The sequence below is a fragment of the Macrotis lagotis genome, chromosome 3 (genome assembly GCF_037893015.1).
Source record: "Macrotis lagotis isolate mMagLag1 chromosome 3, bilby.v1.9.chrom.fasta, whole genome shotgun sequence".
In the NCBI taxonomy this organism is placed as follows: domain Eukaryota; kingdom Metazoa; phylum Chordata; class Mammalia; order Peramelemorphia; family Peramelidae; genus Macrotis; species Macrotis lagotis.
The window spans coordinates 291,053,318-291,080,824 of record NC_133660.1 but is presented as its reverse complement, the minus strand read 5'-3'; the positions used below and the strand labels follow the sequence as shown (position 1 = coordinate 291,080,824).

Here is a 27,507-nt window from a genome sequence, read left to right as displayed (position 1 = left end):
TAACTGGAAGTTACAAGAAAGAATAGAATAAAGGAAGGAAAGAAGAAAGGAAGGAAGGAAGAAAGAAGATGATTATTCAGGACTAATTATGTGCCAGCCCCTGTTAGGTGTGTTGGATACCAAAAAAAAGGAAGCAAAGGACACAACTTGTCTTCAAAGAGTTCAGAGTCTAACGGGGCGGGGGGGGGGGGGGGGGGACAATGTGCAAATTACTATAAACATAGAAGATTTAGAAGGGATTAACTGGGGATAGGCATTAAGATCAAGGAGACCTAAGAAAGGCTGTTTGTAGAACACAGAATTTTAGCTGATTCTTGAAGACAGAGAAGCTAAGGAGTAATGAGGAGAGCATTCCGGGCATGGAAGACAGTTAAGTGAAAATACTCAGTTTCGGATATTAAAGGAAAGGTCTAGTAAAGAAAGGAAAGAGATAATTCTTGGTCTTAAGGAGCTCATAATCTAATGCTAACCTCTGAAGAAATAATTTTAGAAGAGGGATGAGCAATCAAAAAGCAGCCAATTAAGGACAAGGTGATAGTGAAGCAGGGGAAACATTTGGTGTAGAACAAAAGCATCAAATAAACATTAAACTGATAAAGTCACATTGACACTAAATTCAATCTGTAATATGGGGTAGTTGAGGAATGACATCCTACCCATTCTGTCAACATGTTTGGAAGAGGGTTTGGTAACTTGAGGGGTGGAGAAAGTTTGGATTGGATATTGGAAAGTATGTTCTAGGGAATCAACAATGATGGTGATGATGATGATGATGGTAGTAGTATCATTAATGCTAATAATGGCAAGAGCAACATCAGTAGTAATGTTAGGATTTATAGTTTCCAAAGTGATTTACCATATTAATTCACAATCATCACAATAACCAAGGAATGGGCTATTATTACCTCCATTTTATAGTTATAAAGAGGTAGATAGATTCTAAATGACTCTGCCATCATCACCTGGATAGTCAATGTCTGAGATGAAGAATAGGAACATAGAGTATTTCTGGAGACCCAACTGAAGTTGAGAAGGAGGAATATGGTTCTTGCTTTAACCCGTGGACTAAAATTGTGCATTTCTCTGCAAGGGACATAACTTAGGATGATGGCATAGCTCATGACTCATTCTTCCTGCAAAAAAATTTCAAGCATGGCTTGACCTGTTTTAAGAAGTTAAAGATTCAGAAGCCTGGATGTGAGTTTGACAATGACCTATGTACTTACTGGACAAAAAGAGATTCCTTTCAGGAAGATACAACTGGGAGGAGGATGTGTAAGCAAAGAAGACAAAGACTCTGGAACTGTAAGAACTTACTGCCATTAGAGAGTGGTGCAGGTTATACCAGACACTGTGTTCTGCATTCATTGTCTCAGAATATGGACTCATCCGTATCCACATCTTTCATGACACCTTCAGGGAAACCTTATAGTCAGGCAGCTACTTTGTCCCCCCATTTTTATTTGATCAACTAAAAATTTTAAATACAGAAATGGGGGAAAAGGAAAAAAACACATTAGTATGTAACCAGCAGAACATGAAAGGACTCGCTATAAAACAATAAATTACTTTGCTTCTTTGTATGTTTCTTTAGTTCTTTGTTCTGCACTTTTTACTTGATTTTCCTCCTTCTCCTTCCCCACACCAGCTCATCCCAAGAATGTAAAAATTAAGCATGGTTATATACCTATAAACATATATATCAATAAACATACAAACATATACACTCATGTACATATATAAGATCGCACAATGATTATTTTTAAACATTTATTTTTAAAATACATGTAAAGATAGTTTTTGAAGATCATTATTTTTAAATTTTTTATTTATTTAAGGCAATGGGGTTAAGTGACTTGCCCAAGGTCAAACAACTAGGCAATTATTTTTTTTTTAGATTTTTGCAAGGCAAGTGGAGTTAAGTGGCTTGCCCAAGGCCACACAGCTAGGTAATTATTAAATGTCTGAGACCGGATTTGAACCCAGGTACTCCTGACTTCAGGGCCGGTGCTTTATCCACTGTGCCACCTAGCCTCCCCTCAGCTAAGCAATTATTAAGTGTCTGAGGCCAGATTGGAACTCAGGTCCTCCTGATTCCAGGGCCAGTGTTCTATCCACTATGCCACCTACCTGCCCACAACAATCATTTTTGCAAGGTTCTGAGTTTCACATTCCTTTTCCTCCCTCCTCAACCTTCCCCATTCCCCTAAAACAAAAAGCAATCTAATATAGGTTATAGATATATACAACTACATTAAACATAAAACCATATTAATCATGTTGCAAAGAAGAATCAAATGGAAACTTGAAAAAATACATAAAACTTAAAAATTGAAGTTAGGGAGTTCTTTAAACATTTAAATGTCATAAGTCCTTCTCTGGATAGGGATATTATTTTCCATCACAATTTTTTTAGAATTGTCTTTAATTATTGTTCTCTTGAAATGAAAAAGTCTGCCACAGCTGATCTTCACTCAGTGTTGCTATTGGTGAGTATAATACCCTTCTGGTTCTGCTCACTTCATAAGCATCAGTTCATGGAAGTTTTTCCAGGCTTTTCTGAGTCTTGTCCCTCATGAATTTCTGAGACTTATCCTTCATGTTCCATCTTATTAATATAACACAATTCATTCAGCTATTTCCCAGTTGATGGGCTTCCTCTCAATTTCCAATTATTTGTCTCTATGAAAAAAGTTGCTATAAATATTTTTGTACAAGTGGGTTTTTACTCCTCTTCATAATCTCTTCAGGATACACATCCAGTAATGGTATTGCTGGTTCAAAGGATATGCACAGTTTTATTGCCTTTTGGCCATAATTTCACATTGCTCTCCAGAAAGACTGAATCAGTTCACAACTCCACCAACAATGCAAGTTTATCCACTTCCCCTCCAACATTAATTATTTTTCTTTTTTGTAATATTGGATACTTCGATAGCTGTTAGGTGGTCCTCAGAGTTGTTTAAATTTGTATTTATCTAAACAATGAAAATTTAGGGCATTTTTTCATATGACTATAGGTAGTTTTAATTTCTTCATCTGAGAATCGCCTTTTCATATCCTTTGACCATTTATCAGTTGTAAAATGAAACACTTCATTTGTTTTCCAATTGAATAAAATGGGAGTTTCTACCAATCATTTTTTTACAAGGTTTGGAGTTTTGTGATTTTTTTCTCCCTCTCTCTGGTCCCTCCTCTCTCTCCCCCACAGAAGGCAATTTGATATAGGTTTTACATTTGCTTCCATGATAAGCATATATTGAAATTGAATGTGTTGTGAGAGAAGAATAAGATCCAAAAGGAAGAAAGAAAACATTAGAGATAACAAAATTATGAACTATATGACAACTTTTTAAAATTGAAGATACTAAGCTTTGGTCTTTGTTTAAACTCCATGGTAGCTCAGAGATGCTTTAATTTGCATTTTTCTAATCAATAATGATTTAAAGCAATTTTTCATATGATTATAAATAGTTTTGATTTCCTCAAATGACTTGTATTCTGATAAATTTGACTCAGTTCTCTATATATTTTAGAAATGAGTCCTTTATTAGAAACATTAGCCGTAAAAATTGTTTTCCAACTTACCACTTTCCTTTAGTCTTGGTTGCATTGGTTTTATTTGTGCAAAATCTTTTTTTAATTTAATGTAATTAAAAATGTATATTTCATAATCTCTTTTTATCATAAAGGGCTCCCCTTTCTATAGATCTGATAAACTATTATTAGTTCTCCTAATACAATATCAATTATTATGCCTAAATCTTGAACCCGTTTCAATTTTATCTTGGTAACATAGGGTATGAGATGTTGGTCTATGCCTAGTTTCTGCCATACTATCTTCTAGTTTTCCTTGCAATTATCAAAAAGTGAATTCTTATCCCAGAATCTGGAATCTTTGAGTTTATCAAAAAGGAAATTACTAGAGTCATTTACTATTTATTTTGAAGATCTTACTGATGTACCACTATTTCTTAGCCAGTACCAAAGAGTTTTTTTTTGCAAGGTAATGGGGTTAAGTGGCTTGCCCAAGGCCATGCAACTAGGTAAATATTAAGTGTCTGAGGCACGATTTGAACCCAGATACTCCTGACTCGAGGACTGGTGCTCTATCCATTGCACCACCTCATACCAAAGAATTTTGATGAATGATGTTTTATAATATACTTTTAGATCTGATACAACTAGGCTACCTTCTTTTGCATTTTTTCTCATTAATTCCTTCAATATTCTTGACCTTTTGATCCTTCATATGAATTTAATTGCTATTTTTCCTAGTTCAGTACAGTATTTTTTTTTTGTAATTTGGTAGGGCACTGTAAGAGTAATTTAATTTAGGAAAACTTATTATTCTTATTATTAACTCAGTCTACCCAAGTGCAATTGACATTTGCCCTTATTTTGATTTGATTTGATATGTGTAAAAGTGTTTTATAGTTGTTTTCATAGAGTTTCCAGGTTTGTCTTGGCAGATAGACTTCCAAGTATTTTTTGGTGTCTACAGTTAATTTAAATGGTATTTATCTTTTTATGTTTTGCTACTTGTTGGTAATATATAGAAACACTGATGATTTATTTGGGTTTATTTTATAGTGTGCAATTTTGCTAAAATTACTATTTGTTTCACATACATTTTAGAGATTTTCTAGAATTTTCTAAGTGCACTATCATGTCATCTGATTAGACTGAGACTTTTGTTTCTTCATTTCCTATTCTACGTCCATCAAGTTCTCTTTCTTCTCTTACTATTAAATGTTAAAGCTAACATTTTAAATACAATACTGAATAGTAGTGATGATAACAAACATCCTTGTTTCTACCCTGATCTTATTGGAAATGTTTCTAGCTCATCTCCATTACATATAATGCTTGCTGATGGTTTTAGATAAATACTGCTTCTTGTTTTGAGGAACACTCTATTTATTCCTCTGCTCTCTAGTATTTTTGATAGGAATGAGTGCTGCATTTTGTCAAAAACTTTGTCATCATCTATTAGAATAACCATATGAGTTCTATTATGTTTGTTACTGATATGATCCATTATGCTGATAGTTTTCCTAATACTGATGGAAGCCTGTATTCTTGGTATAAATTCTACTTGAATATAGTGTATTATCCTAGTGATAACTTGTTGTATTGACTTTGATAACATTTTATTTAAAATTTTGCATCAGCATACATTAGGAAAATTGGTCTCTAATTTACTTTATTTAAGTATCATCACTATATTGGTATCATAGAAGAAATTTGACAGAACTCTCTCTTTTATTTTTTAAATAGTTTTTATGGAATTGAGATTAATTGTTCCTTGAATGTTTGGAGATTCACTTGTGAATCCATCTGGGCCTGGAGACTTTTTCTTAGGGATTTCATTGGTGATTTTTTCAATTTCTTTTTTCTGAAATGAGGTTATTTAAGTATTTTTTTCTTCTTTTAATCAGGGCAATTCATATTTTTGTAAATATTCATCCATTTCACTTAGATTCTCAAATTTACTGAAATATAGTAGGGCAAAATAGCTTCTAATTATTCCATTAAATTTGCTCATTGATGGTGAATTCACATTTTTCATTTTTGATACCAGTAATTGGGTTTTCTTAATTTTAATCAAATTAACCATGGGTTAATTTATTTTACTGCTTTTTTCATAATCCCAAATCTTAGTTTTATTAATTAGCTCAATAGTTTTCTTACTTTTGATTTTATTAATTCTCCTTTTAGCTTCAGAATTTTATATCTGCTATTTCATTGGGAATTTTAAAATTTTTTTCTTTAGGTCATGCTGACATCATTGATATCCTCTTTCTCTATTTTAATCATGTAAGCATTTATAAAATTCCCCCTAATAGCTGCTTTGACTGTATCCCACAAGTTTTTGTATGCCATCTCCTTATTGTCATTGTCTTGTATGAAATTTTATTATTTCTAAGATTTATTGTTTGAAATGCTCATTCTTTAAAATTGGATTATTTAGTTTCCAATTCATCTTAGTCTATCTCTCCATGATCTTTTATTACATGTGGCTTGTCTTACATCTTGATCTGAAAAGGATGTATTTAATATTTCTGCCTTTGTATATTGGATTATGAGGTTTTTAATGACCTAATAAATGGTCAGTTTTTGTGTAGGTGCTATGTGCCACAGAAAAAGAGGGATATTCCTTTCTGTTCTCAGTTTTTTCCAGAAGTTTATCATATCTAACTTTTCTAACATTCTACTCACCTCCTTAACTTTCCTCTTGTTTATTTTGTGATTAGATTTATCCGATTCTGAGAGCGTAACATTGAGGCCCCCCCCCACCAGTAGAATTTTGCTGTCTTTGTCTTCCTTTAACTCATTAAGATTCTCCTCTAATAATTTGGATGCTATACCACTTGGTGCATAGGAGGATGTAGTTTTCTTCCTAATCCCTTTTAAAGAGATCAAGTTTTGCTGTTGCTTTGTCTGAAATAATCATTGCTACTCCTGATTTTTTCATTTCAACTTAAGCATAATATATTCTGCTCCCACCTTTTACCTTTAATCTGTGTGCATTTCATTTGCTTCAAATGTTTTTCTTATAAACAAAACATTGTAGGATTCTGGATTTTAATCCACTCTGATATTCTCTTCCATTTTATGGGAGAGTTTATCCCATTCACATTGACAGTTATTATTAATAATTCCTTCCATCCAATCTCCTCTGTACTGGTACTTTTTTCCTCTTTTCATTGTACCCTTCCTCACCAGTGTTTTGATTTGGAATAACACGTTCCAACTTCTGTCTCCCAGTCTATCAGCCACTCTACTTTATTCCTTCCCTCCCTTCTATCAGTCCATCCTTCCTGTCCCTCTTTTTCCTCCCTAATACCTAAAGGGTAAGATACAGTTCTAAACCCAACTGAGCATTTGTATTATTTCCTTTTTTAGTCAAATCTGAAAAGAATAAGATTCAAGCAATTCTCACTCCATCATTCATTCCCTCTTACTGCAATGGATCCTTTGTTCCTCTTTGTATGATGTAATTTATCCCATTCTGCCTCCCCCCCTTCCTCCTATCTCATTATGATCCCTTTTTTCTAAATGTTTTAATTTTTTTTAATTTTCCATCAAAATCAACTTATGTCCATACCTTCAGTCTAAGTGTACTCCCTCTTATAAAGTTACAATTCTCAAGAATTATGAGAATCTTCCTCCCAGACAAAGAATGTAACCTGTTTAATCTTAGTGAATAAGTCATTTTCTTTCCCCAATTTACCTTTCTATGTATCTCTTGAGCTTCTTGTTTGAAGATCAAATTTTCTGTTTAGCTGTTTTTTCAACAATGAAGTTAGAAAATCACCTATTTTATTAACTGTCCATTTTTACCCTCATTTTACTGGGTATTTGATTATAATCCAAACTCTTTAATCCTCTGGAATATCATATCACTTTCAATCCTTTAATGTTGATGCAGCCAGGTCCTATAAAATCCTGACTGTGACTCCTTGGTATTTGAATTGCTTCCTTCTGGCATTCTTGATCTGATCATTCTGGAATTTGGCTACAATGTTCCTTGAGATTTTCATTTTGGGATTCCTTTAAGGAGGTGATCTGAGGATGACTATTTTTCCCTGATTCTAGGATATTGGGACAATTTTCCTTGATGATTTCTTGAAATGTGTTGTCCAGGCTCTTTTTGTGATCAGAGTTTTCAGGTAGTACAATGGTGGGGGGGGGGTTGCAAGGCTATGGGGTTAAGTGACTAAAGTCATGCAGGTAAGTGAGTATTAAGTGTATGAACTTGGATTTGAACTCAGATTCTCTTGATTCCAAGGCCAGTGCTCTAACCTAGCTGCCTCACTGCCCCCAATAATTCTTAAATTAACTCCCCTGGACCTATTTTCCAGGTTAGTTGTTTGTTTCCAGTGAAGCATTTTACATTTTCTCCCTTTTTTTCATTTTTTTTTGATTTTCCTTGACTGATTCTTGATATATTATGGAGTCAACCTCCATTTACCCCAGACTATTCTTCAAGGAATTATTTTCTTCATCACCTGTTCCATTTGACCGATTTTGTTTTTCAAGCAGCGATTATATTTTTCCTTATTTTTTTATTTGTCCAGTTGTATTTTCACAGGACTTAATTTCTTCCGTCAATTTTTGTGCTTCCTTTTGCAAGATTTCACTTGCATTTCTTCTCCCAATTTTCCTACCTAATTTTTAAAATCCTTTTTTGAGTTCTTTCAAGGTGTCTTTTTTGGTCTAAAGACTATTTTCTTCTGCAGCCACCCTCTTTTAAGATAGTGTTTTGCCCCTCCTTATCACCAAGGTAACTTTCTAAAAACCTTGGTTTCCCTGATCTTTCTAACTCATTTTGAGTTTTATTACTGGGCACCCCCTCAAGATTCTTTTTGGTGGGAGGGGCCAACTCACAGACCTCTGGGAGACCTGCTCATGGCATGGGGAACTCCATCAGGTTGATCACATGTACAAAAATATTTATAGCAGCTCTTTTTGTAGTGGCAAAGAATTGGAAATTGAGGGAATTTTCCTCAGTTAGGGAATGACTGAACAAGTTATGATACATGAATGTGATGGACTACTACTATTGTTCTGAAAGAAATCATGAATGATCAGACTTCTGAAAAGCCTGGAAAGATTTTCATGAACTGATGCTGAGTGAAGCAAACAGAACCAGGGGAACATTATACATAATAATAGCTACACTATGAAAGGATCAACTATGATGGACATAGTTCCTCTCAGCAGTTCAGTAATCAATAGCAATTCTAAGATACTTATGGAAAATGACATCCACATCCAGAGGGAAAGGACTATAAAGTCTGAATGCAGACCAAATCATTCTATGTTCATTTTTTAAAATTACTTTTATATTTTTTCTTTATTTCTCATTTTTCCCTTTAGTTTTAAGTCCTCATTCACAACATGATTATTATGAAATATGTCAAACAGGATTGCACATGTACAACCTGTATTAGATTATTCACTACCATGAGTGGAGGAAAGAAGGGTGGTAGAAAAATGTGGAACTCAAAAGATTAGAAAGGGATGAAAGTGAAAAACTACTTTTGCTTGTAATTGGAAAATATATTTAAAAAATAGAAAGTTCACACAGAAAATACGTTTAGTTTATAGCACCAAATCCCATTCATATCAAATCCTTATGCCTCTATTCTGTTGGCAAGCAGATAAAAATGGCCAGTCCCGCAAGTTATATAGTAAAGATTTGGCAAGAGTATCTGGGATTCATCACTATCTGTGTGACCTTTAGCAATCAATTGCCCTCTCTAAACCTCAGTTTCTTTTTTTGTCAAATGAGGGGGCTGGATGAAATGTCCAACTGGGTCCCTTCCAAGACTAAATCTATGACTTTATCACTATACAGTTTTACAAGATATTATTTAACTAATAAATATTTCACTAAATTTATGTCTTGGGGATGGGGTTTAGTTTCCACTGTTCAGTTTTGATTTAATCAGCTCAAAATGAATGTTAACCAACTCAGATTCCCTATGGGTACAGAAATTGAATTAGTCTACAAAGGACTTTCCTTTTCTCCCCCACTAAATCTGTTGAGTGAAAGATAAGAATAATGTTTCTTAAAGAGAGGGTTCAATTAGGAGTTGGAGACAGCTCTCCTGGGACACACACTGGGTTAAAATCACTTGGCACCTCAAAAAGAGAGAGATTCTCTCTGGTCACCTTGGGGAGGACAAGGGAAGCACCAGGAGAGACCCAGAAAAAGGGATAGATAGTCCCAGAGAAAGAGCAATGGGGAAAGGTATAGATGTGGGTTCTGTCTGTCACATTGTAAAAGGAAACCTCTCTAACTTCATAGTCCAGGTAAACTCCAATTCGGCTAAAGGGTTTTTTCAGAGGTAGAGGAGTCAGAGGATTACTCAGAACCTCATAACAGTTTTTGTAAAGCCTCATTGTCCAAAATCCTTCCTCTGGAGAAAGAATAATCCAGCCATTCTTGTTCACTGATTCCTTACAAACACCCAGTGTCCAGGCTGTCCCAGTTCCCACTTCAACCTCCCAGTAATGTCTTCCAGAGGTGAAGCCTTGACTACCCATCACACAGGGCCGAGATTCAAATCGTTGACCAGTTTTAGGGACATCCTGTTCAGTATCCCCATAAGTCACCTGGCTCTGATCTTCAGATAGGATCAGGATGGGGTGAGCAGTGGCTGGGTCCAAAGTTACATGTTCTGTAAAGAGAGATGCACCTGGTGACTAAAAAGAATCTGGAAACTACTTCCAGAAGGGTACAGCTCATCAGTGCTACAACTACCCCAAACCACCCTCACTCCTATCCACTTCCTGACAGACATCTAGCTTCAGAATGGTTCTTCAAGGTCATCTGTTAGGATTGGTCATAGAGTAGACAATGACAACTGGTGATTAAGATTGACCTTCATATAGAATGAGATTCTAAGGATTCTGAGAATTCTTAATAGAACCATCCTTGAGACATTTCAGCATCATAAATTTCAATTCGACAAACAGATATTAAGAACAGTTCCTGTGGCAGACCCTGCAAATATAAAAACAAAAATGAAACAGTTCCTGCCCTCAAAGACCTTATATGCTACTGAAAGAACATTTTTAAAATAATTCTGCCCCAATCTACGCTGAAAAGTCAGTTTCAAATGAAATCATACAACTGTCTAGGCTAGTTTGAAATTTATGAAAATTATCTGAAATTGAAATTATGAAAATAATTGAAAATTATAGCTTGCTCCATTTGTTTGATTGAATGTTTTCATGACACCGAATCAGGTAAAAGTTGACTGTATCTACCCTCTCAGGTCCAAGGGACACAAATACAGACAAATAGCTCATCTACAATCATACAAACTAAAACAATGAATTGACTGAGATTTCCTTTCAAACTGGGTTATTTTGGAAAATTTGAGTGATTTCCTTTCAAATTGGGGTCAGAGTCCACAGGACAAAAACCACTACCATCACCTTGGGTTAGTACAAAAGGAAATATCCTTTTCCTCTCCTGGGTATCTCACCTGCATGCTTCCGGGCTCTTCTCCACCCTAAAAATAGAAATTCAATTCAGTTTTGTTTTCTGAGACAACATGGATAACCTGCCACACCGTAGGTCTTGGATCCCAGATTCCAGTGGCTCCCATGAGCAGGTTCAAAGAGAAACAAACACAAACACACACTGGCTAAATGAACTAGGGTAGGAGCAAGAGGAGGAAAATTTATCTCTAACTTCCACTCTTCCCTCTACAAGAGATGCAGAAAACCATTTTTTTTTCTCCTCCAAAGATACTGAGGGCATGCCGTTGAACCCTGAAGAACTAGAATGGTAGGTGAATATTATTTTGATCTTAAAGGGGTTATCAAATTAAACATTGGTTACCTTTCCATTCCAGAGTGATCATAACAGATGGCCAATGGGAATTAGGAAACCCAATGTTCTAATAAATCTGGACTCTACATAATTAATGTACACTATCCATTCAATTCAAGGAATATTAATTAAGACTCTAGTATGCATTCTTTCATTTTGTTGCCTTATCTCTGAGACTATACTCAGTTTATCTTGAATATAAGTTGGTTCTTAGTTTTTTTACATGTTATCTCCCCAGAAGACTGCAAACTTCTTGAGGACAGGCGCTATTTTGCCTTTTTTTTTTTATCTCCAGAGCTTAGCACGGTATATGCCGGATAACAGCTTGATGAATGTTAGTTGACTTCCCTGACAAGTGATAGGATGGATCGAACGCTACACTTAGCATTAGGCAAAAAGTTAATGCATTGGGCAGGGGGCTTTACTTGGAGACAGGAGGATCTGAGTTCAAAACATGCCTCAGATTCATGCTAATTCTGTGACTCTGGGAAAATCAATAATCTCCTCTCAGTCTCAGTTTCCTCCCCAGGGTTATTATGAAGATCAAAAGAGATAACACTTGTAAAGCACTTGATAAATATTAAATCACTGTGTGAATGCTGTCTATTATTGTTAGGAAGATTTGAATTCAAAATCCTGCTTCAGATATTTACTAACTGCGTGACTATGAATATCACATAACCTCTTGGTGCCCCCTTTTGTTCTTCTATAAAATAACTGAGTGGAATTCAATGACCTCTAAGGTCTCTACCAGATCCAAATCTATGGAATGAGTTCTCTTCTGTTAGACACATTTACTTAAACACCAACACATGCTCAGAAGGAGGTATCAAGGCTAGAAGAGACCTTAGAAATCACATAATCAAATTCTTCCTATTTCAGAGGAGATAACTGAAGTTCAAAGACAGAGTGACTTATCCAAGGTCTCATAGCAAATGGATGGAGGAATTAGGACCAGAAGTCAGGTAGTCAAACTCTTAGTCAAAATTTATTTTAATTACACTGCCCTATCTTTCCTTTTGAGATGTAGTCAAAACTTTGATTTTTGTGAATAGGGATTTTCTATTTAACTTCTAAATTTAATCTGCTCCTAGTGGATTGGTCCCTGTGTTTGTGTCTAGAATAAATATGAGGCTCCTTATCTAACATTGAACTTTAATCTTTAGTGAACATTCTTTTCTAAAAGTATTTTGATCTCATCACCTACTCAGCATCATTGAGACATGTGGTGGGACCAGGAAACCGATATTAATTATAAAGATATATATATATGATTATAAATGTAGGGCCCATGTAAAATTGTTTTCTATCAGGGAGAGGACGATGGAAAGAGAGGGAGGGAGAAAAATGTAAAACTCAAAAGCCTTGCAAAAAAAGATTGGTAAAAACTCCCATTACATGTAGTTGGAAAAACAAATAAATAAAATATTAATATATGTATATATTATATATATTTATATGTGTGTGTGTGTGTGTGTGTGAGAGAGTTGCCTGAGATCCAAAGAAGACAAGCAATTTTCTAAGGTCATTTCCCAGGTAAGATCCAGAACCAAGACTCAAATTCGGGGCTTTTGAATGGCCTCTAAGGTAATCATCTGTCAAATGAAGAAGTTGAAAGTTTGGGGAGTAGGTAGGGAGCTCTCCAAAGTAAATGCCAGATCATAAAAAAGAGTATTAGTTCAAGAAGAGTGTTTTGAGATCATGGAGTCCATTTTTCTCATGTTATAGAGCAAGAAACTAGGAATCAAGGAAAGGAAGTGATTTGTCCAAGGTCTCTCACACATGACTCACCTGCATCTATGCTGACTTTTTTGGAATCTGCAATTAAACAAATATGGAGATGAGATGGTGATGACAAATCCCAAAAGAACTAATTTTATGAATATAGGAAACTTACCACTTTTCTCTTGGAGAGCCACTAGAAAAAAAGAAACAGAAAAAAATGAAAAGATTTTAGTTCAATGTGGAATTTTAGACACATGACAGGGTCTTATCGTCTGCAGGCCTTTGTCTCATTTCAATAGGTTCTTTCCACATTACGATATTTTCATTGCTAAAATACAGACCCATTATGACTGGTACTCCTTTGCCAACATTTCCCAGAATTTAAAGAACAATGGACAGTAATGGTTTTGATACCTGTCTCCACAAGGGGTCTGAATTATGTGTTGTCAGAGAAAGGGAGGAAAAAAGAGATTATTGGTATCAAAATCAGGAGACTTTGCTTTTACCCCTAGTTCTGTTATTAGAAGATTTCTCCTGGCTCAACTCACTCTCTTGACTACTTCTCCTTCCCCCCCATTGTCTTGTCCACTTCCAGATGACTGCTCTGAAGTCGGCTCATTGATTGTGAATATACTTAGGGTTATCATTTCTTGAGGAGCCCTTAGGAAGGTAATAATTTTTTCCTGACTCAAACCCCCTCTAGATTTCCCACTTCCTGTTTTTTTTGGTCTTACCCCATTAGGAAATGTTTCTTGACAACAAGAACCATCTGATTTCCTTGCATTCATATCCCAAACTCTTAACCGAAAGCTTGGGAAAGAATAAATGTTGAATAAATTTTTCTCTCTCTAAGAAGATCTGCTACTAAGGAAATATGGGACTTTCAACAAGTCACTTCATATTTTGGCTCTCATGCTCCTTGTCTATGAAATGAGTGGAGCAAATTAAATGTCTCCGGACATTGCTTCCAAATCCAAACTGCTATTATTGTGTATGGTCTGCTGATTCGTTTTATTCAGTCAGGAAACTTGATTATTAGTTTCCACTCTGACACTAATAATTGTTAATCAAAAATCTAGTCGTGAGACCTCTGTGACCTTCAATTTTTTTATCTATGAAATGGGCATTAACAACTTGTGTGTTGTATATTTAGCCATTTCAGTTGCATCCAAGTCTTTTGTGACCCCTTTTCAGGGTTTTCTTGACAAAAATACTGGGGTAATTTGCCATTTTCTTCATTAGTTTATTTTATAGATGAGGAATTAAAACTAAAACAAAACAAAGTAAATGACTGACCTGGGGTTACATAGCTAGTAAGTATCTGAAGCCAGATTTAAACTCATGAATATGAGTCTACCTGATTCCAGGTCCAGTGTGCCATCCACTAAACCACAGGCCTACCATTCTGGCATTTTAAAAATTCATTTGCCTGATTTTTCACTGAATCTACAATGTAGTTACAAGGTTAGACTGGGTTATTTGATATTAATATTATCTTGGGGGGGGAAGAGGAAACAGTATTGATGAATACTCTAGATTGGATAGATTAAACAGTGAGGGGATGAGGAAAAATTCAGTTCTTCAACTATTTATCATAGATGGAGAGTTCAAAGGTACACTGAGATCAGCTATATGTATTATGATATCTCCAAGATACACAATTCTGGTGTTTGGGATTTTTCTGGTGCTGACAATTTCACCATAAAAGGCAATATTGCTTAGAGTAAGAAAAGGTAGCTTCATAGTTGGAAAGAGTTGGGTGCAAGACCTTCCTCTGACACATTCTACCTCTGTGACCCTGGACAAAGCATTTAATCTCAGAGTACCTCTTTTTCCTCAACTATAAAATGGAAATGATACTAACACAAACTTGCTGTGAGATTCAAGTAAGACCTTATCTGTATAGTCCTGGCACATTGTAGACACCATATTTTTTTTCTTTCCAATAAAATCATAGACTGATAAAAAGAATTACAGATATTTTATGTTAAGCATCTTCCAAGTGATTAAAAGAACAGCTTGATCATTAGCTTTATACATTTAGAAACTTAGAACAATTGACTCAACAATGCCATTTAGCCTTGGGATGAAGCCATGAAGGATCCAGAACACTTCCATCACTAAGCTCTCCATAATTCAATCCCTGCCCAGACTAGTTTCACATAGAAAATTACTCTGCCTGATGACAAGCCTCTCAGACAGCCTCTGGTCAGGATCTCACAAATGACATTGATTACTATATAATAAGTTCATGATGTAGTATGCAATGGTTCAACACAACCCCTTTCCCCACCTAGAGGAAGAGGCACAGAGGGAATGTCTCAAAGAATATTGACCCCTAAAGATCAATCCTGAAGCAGCTAGGTTGGGCAGTCAATAGAGCACCGGCCCTGAGTTCAAATCCAGCCTCAGACATTTACTACTTACTAAACTGTGTGACCTTGGGCAAGTCACTTAATCCCATTGCCTTAAAAAAATCCATTCATTGTTATCATCCATCCTATGAAAATGAAAGTCTAATTAACTCGTGGATTCTTACCTTTCTCTTCTTCATTATGAGACTGATTTTCTGGAGGAAGGAAAAGAAAGTGTGAAATTATATCTTCTCAAATCTTAAAACATTAATTTTTCATATAGTCCAGGTTTCCTTCCTGTCTAGGTTCTCTTTTCTCTTTCTATTGCCCTTTCTGAAAAGTAGCTTTTCATATATTTTATTTCTGTTTTATATGCTTATATATATATTCTTCCCACAAAAGAATGTAAGCTGAGAGCAGAGTCTGTTTTGTTTTTGCCTTTGTATCCCCTGCACTTAAATTAGTGTCTGACTTATAATAGGTACATAAGAAATGATCCATGAATTAATAAATGAATGAAATATCATGGTGGGGTCAAAACTCACTTTCAGAGATGAACATGAAAAATCACTTTTCAGTCTATGAAAATATTTTTCTATTCATCCATTTTCCTCATTATTCTCCATGTATCTTATTAAATGAATTTCCTGGAATAGATGGATCTATTTCTGCGTTGCTAGATAACGGTGTAGTTAAGTAGAAAATGGAAGTAAATCTTATTATTTAATCACAAAGGATCCACCTTTTCCCTCCTAAAATGTCTTAGACACCTAGGTCACTAGGTATCTATTAGCTTTCACATTGGTTAGAATGACCTGGCTCTACCTCAGTGTTCTGAGATAATGATCTTTCTATGGGTTTTGTACTCCCAGGTTCAAGCTTAGTTCAACTCCTCCCCCTGGTGGTCATTTTCCAATCATACCTTTTGCCTTGCATTGCCTCCTGATGAAATAAATGCACCCCAAAATGAAGAGTCCCGAGATTTGGAGGCCTATTGCAAAAGCAATGATCCAGGCACATTTCTTTAAGAAAGGGAATACTGAAACACAAAATCTCAGAGTCAGCACAATGATGACAAATTCAAACTTTGTAAGTCCCTGACTCTTAAGGTTGAGCTATATAATATCTAAGATCCAGTTGAACTAACAAAATTGGAACTATAGAAAAAAAATACTTTAATGATGGCTGCCATAATTCTAAAATCTTTGCAATTAGCAAAGCACTTACCTCACTACCATTCTGTGAGGTTGGTGGTACAACTGTCACTATTCTCATTTTGCAAATAAGGAAACTGAGACCCAGAGAGGAATTATGTGACTTTCCTAATACCATGCAGGCAGTTAGAGATGGAACTGGGATACAAGTCCAGTCTTCTCATTTGTCTAAATTAAGACAAAGAATAGTTCTCTCAATGATAAAACCAAACTCAAATATTTGAATCACTAATTTCTCTTGACTCCATCTCAAGCAGTATGAGTCTATAGAAAGAATCTTTGTCATTAGAGGTCCTCCATTCAGATTCTTGTTTCTGGTGATTCCTATCTTTACTTCCTTTGGGAAGTCGCTTAATTTCCCTTGGCTTCAGTTTTTTCCCTTTGAAAAATGAATTGATGGAAATAAATGGACATTCTTGTCCCTTTCTGCTCTACATACAGGATCCCATGATCTAGGATATGCATCATCAATATTAGAATTTACACCATTCCCAAATATGTGGATTTAAAGTAAATATTTATTCCTCATTTAAATAGTTTGATTCCACCAAAAATAACAATAATTGCTACAGTTCATGTTCCTTCATCAGAATGCTGGGCCACTGTAACCTGCCACATCATGTCAGTTCATGTCAGTTATAAAACGGTACTTGTCTCCAGAATCAGAAAACCTGACCTCAAATTTTTGCCCTTTATGGTCTTGGATAAACCATCTCCTGTTATGAAGCTCAGTTTCCTCCTCTTTAAAAACAGTAGGTTTGAAATAGATTATAAGTTTAAAGCTGGAAAGATTCTTGAGGTCATATAGTTCAATTCCTTCATTTTTCATGCAAAAACAGACCCACAAAAATGAAGTGATTTTCCCAAGGTCATATAGATAGTAAAAAGTAAAGGCAAAATTTGGACTAAATCCCCTAAATTCAAATCTATTCATCTTCCAGGTCACAACATTTCCTCTTTGATTTCTAATATCCCTTTTAACTCTAAAACAAGATAATTTGGAAATAGAAGAGTTTCTCTCATGGGTCCTGCTTTGTTGTTCAATTGTTTCAGTCATGCCTAACACTTTGAGACCCCATTTGGGATTTTCTTCACAGAGATACTAGAATGGTTTTCCATTTCCTTCTTTAGTTCATTTTACAGATGAGGAAACTGAGACAGTAAGCATTAAGTGACTTGCCCAGAGTTACACAGCTAGTAAGTGTCTGTCTTTCTGACTCCAGTCCCAGCACTCTATGGTCTATAGTGCTACCTAACTACCCTTAAGTCCTAGTTTAGGAAGGTTTCACAATTCATGTGGATGCATAGCAGAAATGGGCATTTCCCCAATTATGCCACAATGTAACAGAAGAATTTTAGTAAGGAATATAGTCTGCATTTCTCTGCTACAAAGTTCCCACAATTCCATCATGCCTCTAGATTAGTATCTATGGATTCTGTTCTTAGATGAAGGTCAATGTACCCTCTAATAGGAAAAGGCTATCAAAGTTCTCATTCTTTTCATTGTATATAGCACAACTTAGGTCTGTTTTAAATGATAGAAAAAATACACAGAGGAGAGGTGTAACACAAAACATTCCCAACAAGTGGCTATCCATCACTTTCTTGGAGAATTCCAAAGAAGTGAACTCAATCGTTCTTGGAGGAAACAAAATAAGTTTAGTGGGGAAAATACAGAATTTGGAGTGGGAGGATTCAATGTCTATTCTTGGCATTGCAACTAACAGCCATGGACAGTTCACTTCACCCGCTTACTTCAGCTGCCTCATTCCTTATAGGGACCTGGACTGGATGCTCTCTAAGGGCCCTTTCAGCTCTAGATGTATTATGCTAGATTCTATTTCTAAATTCTGTTGTGTTCTAATAGAAGGGGGAGCCCTAGATTATAATGCCTTAGCGTATGAGGTGCTAGAATGATGAATGTTGCAGTGCTTATGTGGTGTTTTGAAAACTTTGCAATACAATGCCATTTTCTCTTAATACTGGGACACAAAAATATTAACCACTTTGTAAATTAAAATCTAGCAGAGATTAGAAAATCATTCCATGTAAAATTATTACAAAATATACAAAATATCTAGCCATAAATCTACCAACATCCTCTCAGATCGTGGATGAAAACTATTCCAAAATACTAAACAAAAGTGGATGCCTTAAGTAATTGGACGGAAACTATTTGCTCAGACGCTTCATTCCATAATAAAAGTGAACCAACCTCTTGGAGGAAGTGACTTTGTCTTCTGCTCTCCAAGATAAGGATGCCAAATAGAACAAAACACATCTTTGGTGGAATTGGCTTGAACTACTAGAGATGTTTCTATTTGGAAAAGGTCTTCTCCATCCTGAGAATAAGACTCTGACAGGGATGGCAAGCTCTTTCCCCAGATGTCTTTCCATCCCACTTGGGGCTTTGGGTACCATCCATCTGATCGACACAGCAGCAGAATTTCTCCATCTTCAAGAGGTTTCATATCGATCTGAGGATCTGATCCCCAAGCTAGAAAGAAACGAATAGGAACAAACTTATAGTAATCCACAGTTAAGATGGAAAAAAATTCATCTTTTCTTACTAATCCCTTCTCTATTAGTTGACTCAAGACTTTGCTGCTTCCTTCTCAACATTGCTCATCCATTCATTCAATAAACACTGACTTTAAAACTCTACATGCTGGGATAAAAAATGAAATGCAGTTGTCCTTGCCATCAAGGAACTTGAAAATTTAACGAGAACATAGGGACCAGACTTTAATTTCATTGGTATTACGATCTGTATGAGAAAATTCCCTCTCCCAACGCAGATGTTACTTAAAATACATAAAGAATTTCCTAGAGCTGATTTAGAGAGCAATCTAATTCTTGAAATTAAAGGATTTATTGAGTTTTTTCTTACAGAAAATCATTAGAATTTATTCTTGAATATAATGTTGAGTTTTGTATCTTTATATACATTCTATATCAGATAGATTTGGTATACAGTAACAAATACATCCTTCCCTTGATGCCATGACTGTCCCTCCATGCTCCTGGCCCTAGGGTTGTCTCCAATTAAGCCCCATGATCTTCTTCAAAAATACAACAAATAGGGGCGGCTAGGTGGCTTAGTGGATAAAGCACCGGCCTTGGAGTCAGAAGTACCGGGGTTCAAATCCAGTCTCAGATACTTAATAATTACCTAGCTGTGTGGCCTTGGGCAAGCCACTTAACCCCATTTGCCTTGCAAAAACCTAAAAAAAAAATACAACAAATAAAATGGCAAGTTTAAGAATTCAAAAAAAAGCATTGACTAGTGACCTAGAGGCTAATAACTTGTCCAGAGTCACACAGACAGCAGAGAGAGAGAGAGAGAGAGAGATGTAACTTGTGTGCACCTGGGCACATTACTTAATGTCTCCCTGTCCCAGATAACTAATTAAAGGTTTGAAATTTCAGGACAGGTTACTTATATGCATTAGTAGAGGGAGTTTGCTCATTAGGGAGTTGCCAGAACCATTAAATCACGTTTGCTCTTTAAAAAATGCAAAAACAGAAAAGAAAAAATAGTTTTGGACATGACTTTCCAGGACCCCAAAATATCTAATGTCTTCAGTTCTTTTCAGCATATTCATTAGGAATAATAATCTCCATTGACATATTCACACCAAAATGTTCTTTTTGTTCTCTAGTCATTCACAAATCTCCATCTATACCTCTCCTCTGCACTGATATTTTCATGTAAAGCCTGGACTATCCTTCCTCACAAGGGGGCCTCCAAGATAGCTACTCCAGGATGAAGGAACTCTGTGAATTTTAATTCACTCAGAATCATAATTTGAGATGCCTTTGTTCCTCATCAGCCAGAAAACATAATCAGTTCAAATTATATTTGTTCATTAGTAGCTTGTCTACAAAATTATATGTTGGATAGACACATCTCATTTGGTCTGTTTGTTCTTTTTCTCTTATAGATGAAAAGTTGAGTATTAATATTTGTTGAATCAATGAATAAATGGAGGTTATTTACGAAGGTAATTAATAAATTCATTTTGGCCCCCCTAAGATGTAATTGTCTCCTTTTCCTTTCATTTTCCTTGTTTTTTGGGGATCATTCATACACATAGCATCAATTCTTGAATAGACATATTATCTTATTTGAGAAAATAATGACAATAATAATAATAAATAAAACTCTTCACAACTTGGCACTTTCCTGTCTTTTTAGCCATCTTACACTTTCCTCTGTATATTCTACAATATGGCCATAATGGCTTATTTGGCATTCCTCATATATGATACTCCATCTCCCATCTGTTCCTTTGCATTGGCTGTTCCCCCTTCCTGGAATTAACTCCTTCATCCTTCTTCCCCTTGGAAACTTTAGTTTAAGCTCAGTTAGTTTAGACTCAGTTTAAAAATTCCCTTCTGAACAAAATCTCTGTTGAACATCCCTCAGCTCCCAGTTCTTAGGTTTCCTTCTCAAAACCCACTTATATTCATTGGATATATGGTCAGTATATTCTTGTATCTATGCCTGTGTTCTCTCCATTAGAACACAATCTCTTTGATGATAGGGACCACATCTTGTCTTTGTTTGGCCAGGCCTTTGTCACAGATGTCACTTGATTAAAAATTTGATGATTAATTGGATTATTACTATTTCTATGGATCTTAAAGGTTTATAAAGCACCTTCCTCACAACTCTGAGGAGATAATGCAAAGATTGTTATTCCCATTTTATAAATGAGGATATTGGGGTCCAGAGAGGTTAAATCATTTGCCTAGGGTAGTACAGCTGGTCAGTATCATAATATGAGTTCACATGCAGATTTTCTGATTGCAAGGCCAAATGTAAATAATTTAATTTATAGGGCTTAGGCTATTATATAAGTATAATGAAAATGAATATAATATTTAATAATGATTTGTTTTGTTTTCTGTAACATGATCTGAATATATCAAGTGAAGTTTTAAAAATCTTGTTTGATTTGAGACAAGAAGAAAGGAAAATCATGAGGAAAGATGCTTTTTTTCCTTGTCATTACAGATTTCAAGAGACCTTAACCTGGAAGATGCTTCTTCCATTTTGTCCCAACAGTCTTTTTACCCCAGAGGATCTATCCACTCTTTCAGTCCCTTTCTCTGATTTGTCATTTCTTACTAGACCCTCTGTTTTATGGAAGTACCAGAACCAGAGGTGTTCACTGTACTCCCTGACTGTGGACCAGTCTCTTTAGACTTCTCTCCCTTCTTTCCCTCTCCATTTTTTACTTTTCTTTCAAATGTTGTCTTCCCGATGAGAGGGAAGTTCTTTAACAGTATAAACTGTCGTTTTGCTTATATTTGTATTCCCAGCGCTGAGCATTGTGGCTAACAAAGAGAAAATGTTTAATAAAATGACATTGACTTGATTTGAGGAGCTAGTTTCCCCTGGGAGGTGAACCTCTCTGGTGCCTATCACAGAACAATAATCACATAGAAATGAGATAAATATTGGTCAATAAATCCATTGAGGGTGAAATGAAATGTGTACTATGTTGGAGACCAGACCTTACTTGCTTCTAAGTCCTGATGCTTCCAAGAAATCAATTTTCAAACCAGGAGCTTTAGAGATCAACTAGGTCAAATCTCTATCTCTTATTATATATGAGCAAAAAGCGTCCCAAAGATTGGAAGTGACTTGTCAACGTTCGAGCCATAAATCCTTGGTAATATTTCTGACCTGCTACTTTCAGTTCCAGAGTGGTTGCCTGTTGGATGCTGCCATCTTGAAGGACACACTGGTATTCTCCTTCATCAGATAATCTGACCTGGTGAATCTTCAAGGCCATGTTTCCTTTAGTGATGTTGTCTTTCAATAAGGTAAATCTCCCTGTATACTCTATCTGCTGCTTTTTAGTGGCATTGGCTCCATCGTGATAAGTGACATTGGACAGGAAGATTCTGTACCACTGAATGTCCATATGCTCTGCATTCTTCTCAAGATATAAATCACAGGGCAACGTGATTTCTTTTCCCAATAAAGCCACTATAGGTTGCCCGGGACCAATCACAGTGGAATGGGCTGATAAAAGATCAAAGACATTAGATCAGAGTGCAATTATCAGTATGGTTTCAAGCAAGGAGCAAGACATTAAATGCACAAACTGACAGTAAAATTCTCTGAACTACCCTACAGTTCATCAAGATATCTTGGGGCATCAAGTAAGTGACTTCGGAATATTGTATATCTTATGCTGTTTTATTCTACTGGGAGGGATTAAGAGGTTGAGAAATTAGTCATAGTGTTGGAAGAAGGAAAAAGGGTCATTGGTGGATGTGTTCAGATGTATATAGACCTATTACATGTAAGGACTTAGAAGGAAATGGTGTGTGGACTATTAATAGTAACATACTGATATTACATTTTGTAGTTAAAAGAATTGTTCGGGGACAGTTATGTGGCACATTAGAGCACTGGCCTAAAGCCTGGAGGACCTGAATTCAAATCCAACCTCAGACACTTGATACCTACTAGCTGTATGACTTTGTGCAAGTCACTTAACCCCATTGTCTCACAAAAAACAATACCAAAAAAAAAAAAGAATTGTGCACATATTACTTCATTTGAATCTCACAAGTTATAAATACACACACTCGAATCAAGTCACCTACCCACAGAGGAGCAAGTAACCGAGTCACTCTAAATGGAGAGGCAAGTAGACAGGTATTAGACAGCCTAGAAGAGTTTGTGAACCACATGTGAGATTCAGAATTCTACCTGGTTTAGGTAGACAGAGAGGGTGGGAAGGATGGAAGGATGGAAAGATGGAAGGAAGGAAGGAAGGAAGGAAGGAGGAAGGAAGGAAGGAAGGAAGGAAGGAAGGAAGGAAGGAAGGAAGGAACTTATTCAATACCTTCCATATGCTAGGTATTGTTCAGAGTGCTTTATAAATTATTATCTCATAACAATCGTAAGATGTAGATTCTATTATCCTCATTTTATTGATGAGAAAACTGAGACTAATAGAAACCAAATGATTTCCCAAGGATCACACAGCTAGAAAGTATCTAAGCAGAATTTGAACTCTGGTCTTTTTGACTGCAGGCCCAGTACATTTTATGATGATTCACCCTCAGGCAAACTTCTTTTCTAGCTCCATGGAGTGCAATAATGTACCTTCTGAAATCACAGAGAGGGAAAAAACCTTCTTCATTTGTTGCTCCTGGGAGGAAAAAGTGAGCTATATTCTCACACCTTAGTGTGCACTCTTGCAGGGCCCAATTATGTGAGTTTATGTCATTTCTGACCCTAATCTATGGGCGGAAGATGAGAATCTGCTTGGCTCCTATCCAACACTGGCAGCACTCTTTCTGGCATCACTCACCAAACTCTTATCAGCATTCTTCCTCTTTGTATTTTAGTGATGACCCTTAAGAGATGGAATTTCCAGTACTGATTTTCATGAGCACCTGCCAGTGTGCTTCTCATTAATTATTAGCCAGAAGCCTCAATTAGCTTTTGGGAAAGGATGTTTACTAAGGTGGCATAACAGAGACAGTTGACATAAGGTATCACTCAGATCCATATAACTCTAATTACAGAAAAAATAAATGGTCATAAATGGATATAGAATCTGTCATCATGGAAGGGTTCAAAATTAGTTACAGCTGAATGTGAATTAAGTAGAAGCAGTTTGGCACAGTGATCTTAGAGTCTAAAAGAAATGAATTCCTATCCCTTCTGAGATCCAAAACTGCTGTATAATCCCAGACTAGCCATTTATCCTCTCATTGCCCCAAGCAACTCTACAGTCCTTTAAATTGGAAAGATGAGATCTTCGTTGGTAAAGGGAACAGTCTCTCTGGGAGTTTCCTACATCAATGTACATTCCAACAAAAAAAATATGTTGTTGCCTTCCTCAAATTGACAATTCCCTTTGAAAATGATTTGAATATCAGAGAAAAGGTAGAAAACTGTTTTGAAGGTAGGAGTATATCACTTCTAGGACCCACAAAATCATTACCCCAGTAATTCTTCCATATAGAATGGGTACTTCACTTTTCTCATGTGACAGATGAATAATTTCAAAACCTTTAGCCTTGTTTCACAGATCTAATGCTTTGGTATCTTAGCACTGGCTCTCCTTACATTCTCCTACCTTAATTTAAAAGCTAACCACTGGTCATAGGGTATGATCCCGTAACCCTCAGAGCCCAACTTCCAAGGAAAAAAGTCAGAATTCCCACCTGAAATCCATGAAGTTACCTGGAGAAGAAGACAAAAGACCCAGCTGAGCAGACAGGAGTCAAAGGGTGCCACCATATCTATCAGAGCTGTAGACACAGAGATACCACAAAAGAAGTCAGACCCAAAACTGGCAAAGAATGTTTGAGTGGAAGAGAAAGAGGAACTAGAAAAAATGACTTCACCTCTCCACCCATTCTCTTCTGCCTCAACTACCTTGACAATATGATCCCACCACAGTGATCTCCTGCAAATCCTAATTCCTTGGTTTTGATGAGAAGAGAAAAGAGGAAGAAAGGAGGAGAAAGAGTAAGGAGAAAGAAGGGGAAGGGGAAGAAAAATGTGGCATAAAGAAGAGTAGGGGAAAGTATGAGGGACAATAAAAAGAAAAGGAAAAGAAATGGAAAAGAAAGAGGGAGAAAAAAGAAGGAAAGAGAAGTGCAGAAAGGAAAGAATGAAGGGTGAAGAAGATGAGATAGATATTTAGAGGAGAGGGGTAGAGACAGGGTGGGATTAGGGGAAGGAACTTTTATAAGCCTTTGGTAACTGGCCACCCTCTCCTTAAGAACCTTTCTCTCTCTCTCTCTCTCTCTCTCTCTCTCTCTCTCTCTCTCTCTCTCTCTCTCTCTGTGTGTGTGTGTGTGTGTATGTGTGTGTGTGTGTGTCTGGTCTCTCTCCCCTTCCCTTCCTCCCTATTAAATCTCTACCTCTTCTGTTTTCTTTCTTTCCTCTTTCCCTTCTTTCCTACCTAGTCTTTGAGATGCCAGTGGTGCCTTCTTCAGATTCTCTCTTAAGATACATGAAAGTTAGTGACTGGTTGTGACTTAGAGAGAGAGGCAGCAAACTGGGAGAAAGAAACATATTGATTCAGTGATATCATCAAAGGTCAAGGATTTCCATCATACTCTCCCACCCCCAATATTTTTCCTTATAAACAAAGCTTTGCCATTTTAAAAGTTATTTTTTCTTACCAACTATGCATAGAATAATGTTCATTTGTTCCTGGGCAGTCCTACTGCACTCCCCTGAGAGCACCCTTGCTCAGACTCACAGCTGGCACACCCCAGCCAACAGGTAGCACATAAACAAAACCTCACCCAACCCACCTTTCAATCCTTGGAGAGTGTGAGTTTAGGAAGAAGCTCTGACTCAGTATCTTCCTCCGTTTCTGAAGCCACAAGATCCAGAGGGCCCACGAGAATTCAGGTTCCAGGACTTCCTGGATCTTTAAACCTTGTGAAAATGAAAGGAACACAGGTGGACTCCGACCTCTCTTCAATCTGCCCTGCCCTGCTCAAGAGGTGGCCATAAAGTCCTCTTTGTGAGAATGAATGCAAACAAATGAATCCCTAAGCTCACACAATTAAAGGAGGGAGCCCACCTACATTCTGTGTGGCCATGATGGGGGGGCATCCCCAAGACCTGCTAGACTTGGAATCTGAAAGAACAGAATTCAAATGCTTTCTCAGATACTTCCCTGGTTTTATGACCCTCTCTAGGTTTCCTCATCTGTAAAATAGAAAAAAAAAAAAACTATTCCCCGCTCCCCAGGTGACTGTGAGGGTCAAATGGGAAAGGAAGGGAGAAGGAATGCTCATTTATACAATACCTACCAAATGCCAACTGCTGTACAAATATCTCATTTGATGTTCACAAGTAGGTGCTGCTACCTAACAATTTCACAGTTGAGGGCAACTGAAGCAAACAGAGGTTAAATGACTTCCCTAGGGTCACACAGTTAGGAAGTGTGTAGGCTGAATTTGAACTCAGGTCTTCTTGACTCCTGGTCCAGTATTCTGAGTGCACTGGAATAGTCAATGTTTATCTAGTACTTTAAGTTTTGTAAAGCTCAGTGCACCTGTTATTTCCCTTGATCCTCACAACGGTCCAGAGAGTTTGCTTACAGGCGTCCATTGAGGAGGGGTTCCAATTCAGAACTTGTAGGAGTCGAAGAGGAAGTAGATGACAGGAGGAAGGTGGCTGACCTCTCAGTGAGAAGGAGGTTGCTAGCTATGTATGTAGTTTCCAGCCTTCATTCTCATATATTGAAAGTCCTCTTCCCTTTACAGATCTTCCAAAGAGCAGGAAATTTCCAAAATCCCTTCTTAACACTCTATGAAGGAAGATGAAATAGTAACCAAGAAGTCCAGAAATGTTCTGTGATCGAGACTGATGATGCCTCAGTTATTCATTCTTCCAGAAACTGCTATGAGTCCCTGAGATCATATCCCTCAGCACAGCTCCAGAAAAAGAGGAGGGTTGTGTTTGCCCACTGACTTTCCTAAGACCTCCAGAAATTAAAGGCTGAGTGTTTGCTAATAATGAACTTTCTGACATTTTGTGGCTCAACTGGGGCAGAAAAGTACATAAAGAACTGAAATTTCACCCCCACTGGGAAAAGGGATAAGGGAGAAATCTGAACACCACACAATATGGGAGACAGAATTAAATCACACTGAAGTTTTTATTTCTCTTACTTGGACCTGTGATTTTGCTAATTAAACTGCTTGGTTTGCTCTCTAATCAGCAGTTTGGGTAATTCGTTAGCAACTTATCAGGTAGCAGCAGAGAATTTTCAAGAGCTTGGGATTGAGCCAGTTTAAAAATTGTAAACTACAGAAATAAGAGTGAAGAGAAGAATTGCACAAATCACAAGGA

At 36.6% G+C, this 27,507-nt stretch overlaps 1 protein-coding gene across 3 annotated transcripts; it reads right to left on the bottom strand.

Moving 5' to 3' along the window:
- Nucleotides 1-1,803: 1,803 nt before the first annotated feature.
- On the bottom strand, nucleotides 1,804-27,507 carry LOC141518997 (butyrophilin subfamily 1 member A1-like). 3 transcript variants are annotated; one of them, XM_074231422.1, is made up of 11 exons: nucleotides 25,956-27,507; nucleotides 25,598-25,693; nucleotides 24,852-24,938; nucleotides 22,345-22,686; nucleotides 18,865-19,146; nucleotides 16,358-16,474; nucleotides 15,621-15,650; nucleotides 13,254-13,274; nucleotides 13,148-13,174; nucleotides 11,007-11,033; nucleotides 1,804-10,193 (listed from the first exon to the last, which is right to left on the bottom strand). In XM_074231422.1, exons 3-11 carry the CDS (start codon nucleotides 24,925-24,927, stop codon nucleotides 9,595-9,597), a joined length of 1,521 nt encoding a protein of 506 aa, XP_074087523.1. In that variant the 5' UTR covers nucleotides 24,928-24,938; nucleotides 25,598-25,693; nucleotides 25,956-27,507; the 3' UTR covers nucleotides 1,804-9,594. The 3 variants fall into 3 exon arrangements, with proteins under 3 accessions (XP_074087523.1, XP_074087522.1, XP_074087524.1); XM_074231421.1 differs by lacking the exon at nucleotides 25,598-25,693; XM_074231423.1 differs by lacking the exons at nucleotides 25,598-25,693; nucleotides 25,956-27,507 and having other exon boundaries at nucleotides 24,871-24,938.

Bases quoted from the DNA above. Each gene is read 5' to 3' on its own strand.
- LOC141518997 (XM_074231422.1), bottom strand. From the start codon at position 24,927: ATGGTGGCACCCTTTGACTCCTGTCTGCTCAGCTGGGTCTTTTGTCTT. The intron at 19,147-22,344 runs GTCAGAAATATT...GTTTCTTTCTAG, and splicing joins TCTGGAACTGAAAGTAGCAG to CTTGGGGATCAGATCCTCAG. The intron at 16,475-18,864 runs GTTGGTTCACTT...TTTGTGTTTCAG, and splicing joins AAAGTCACTTCCTCCAAGAG to TATTCCCTTTCTTAAAGAAA.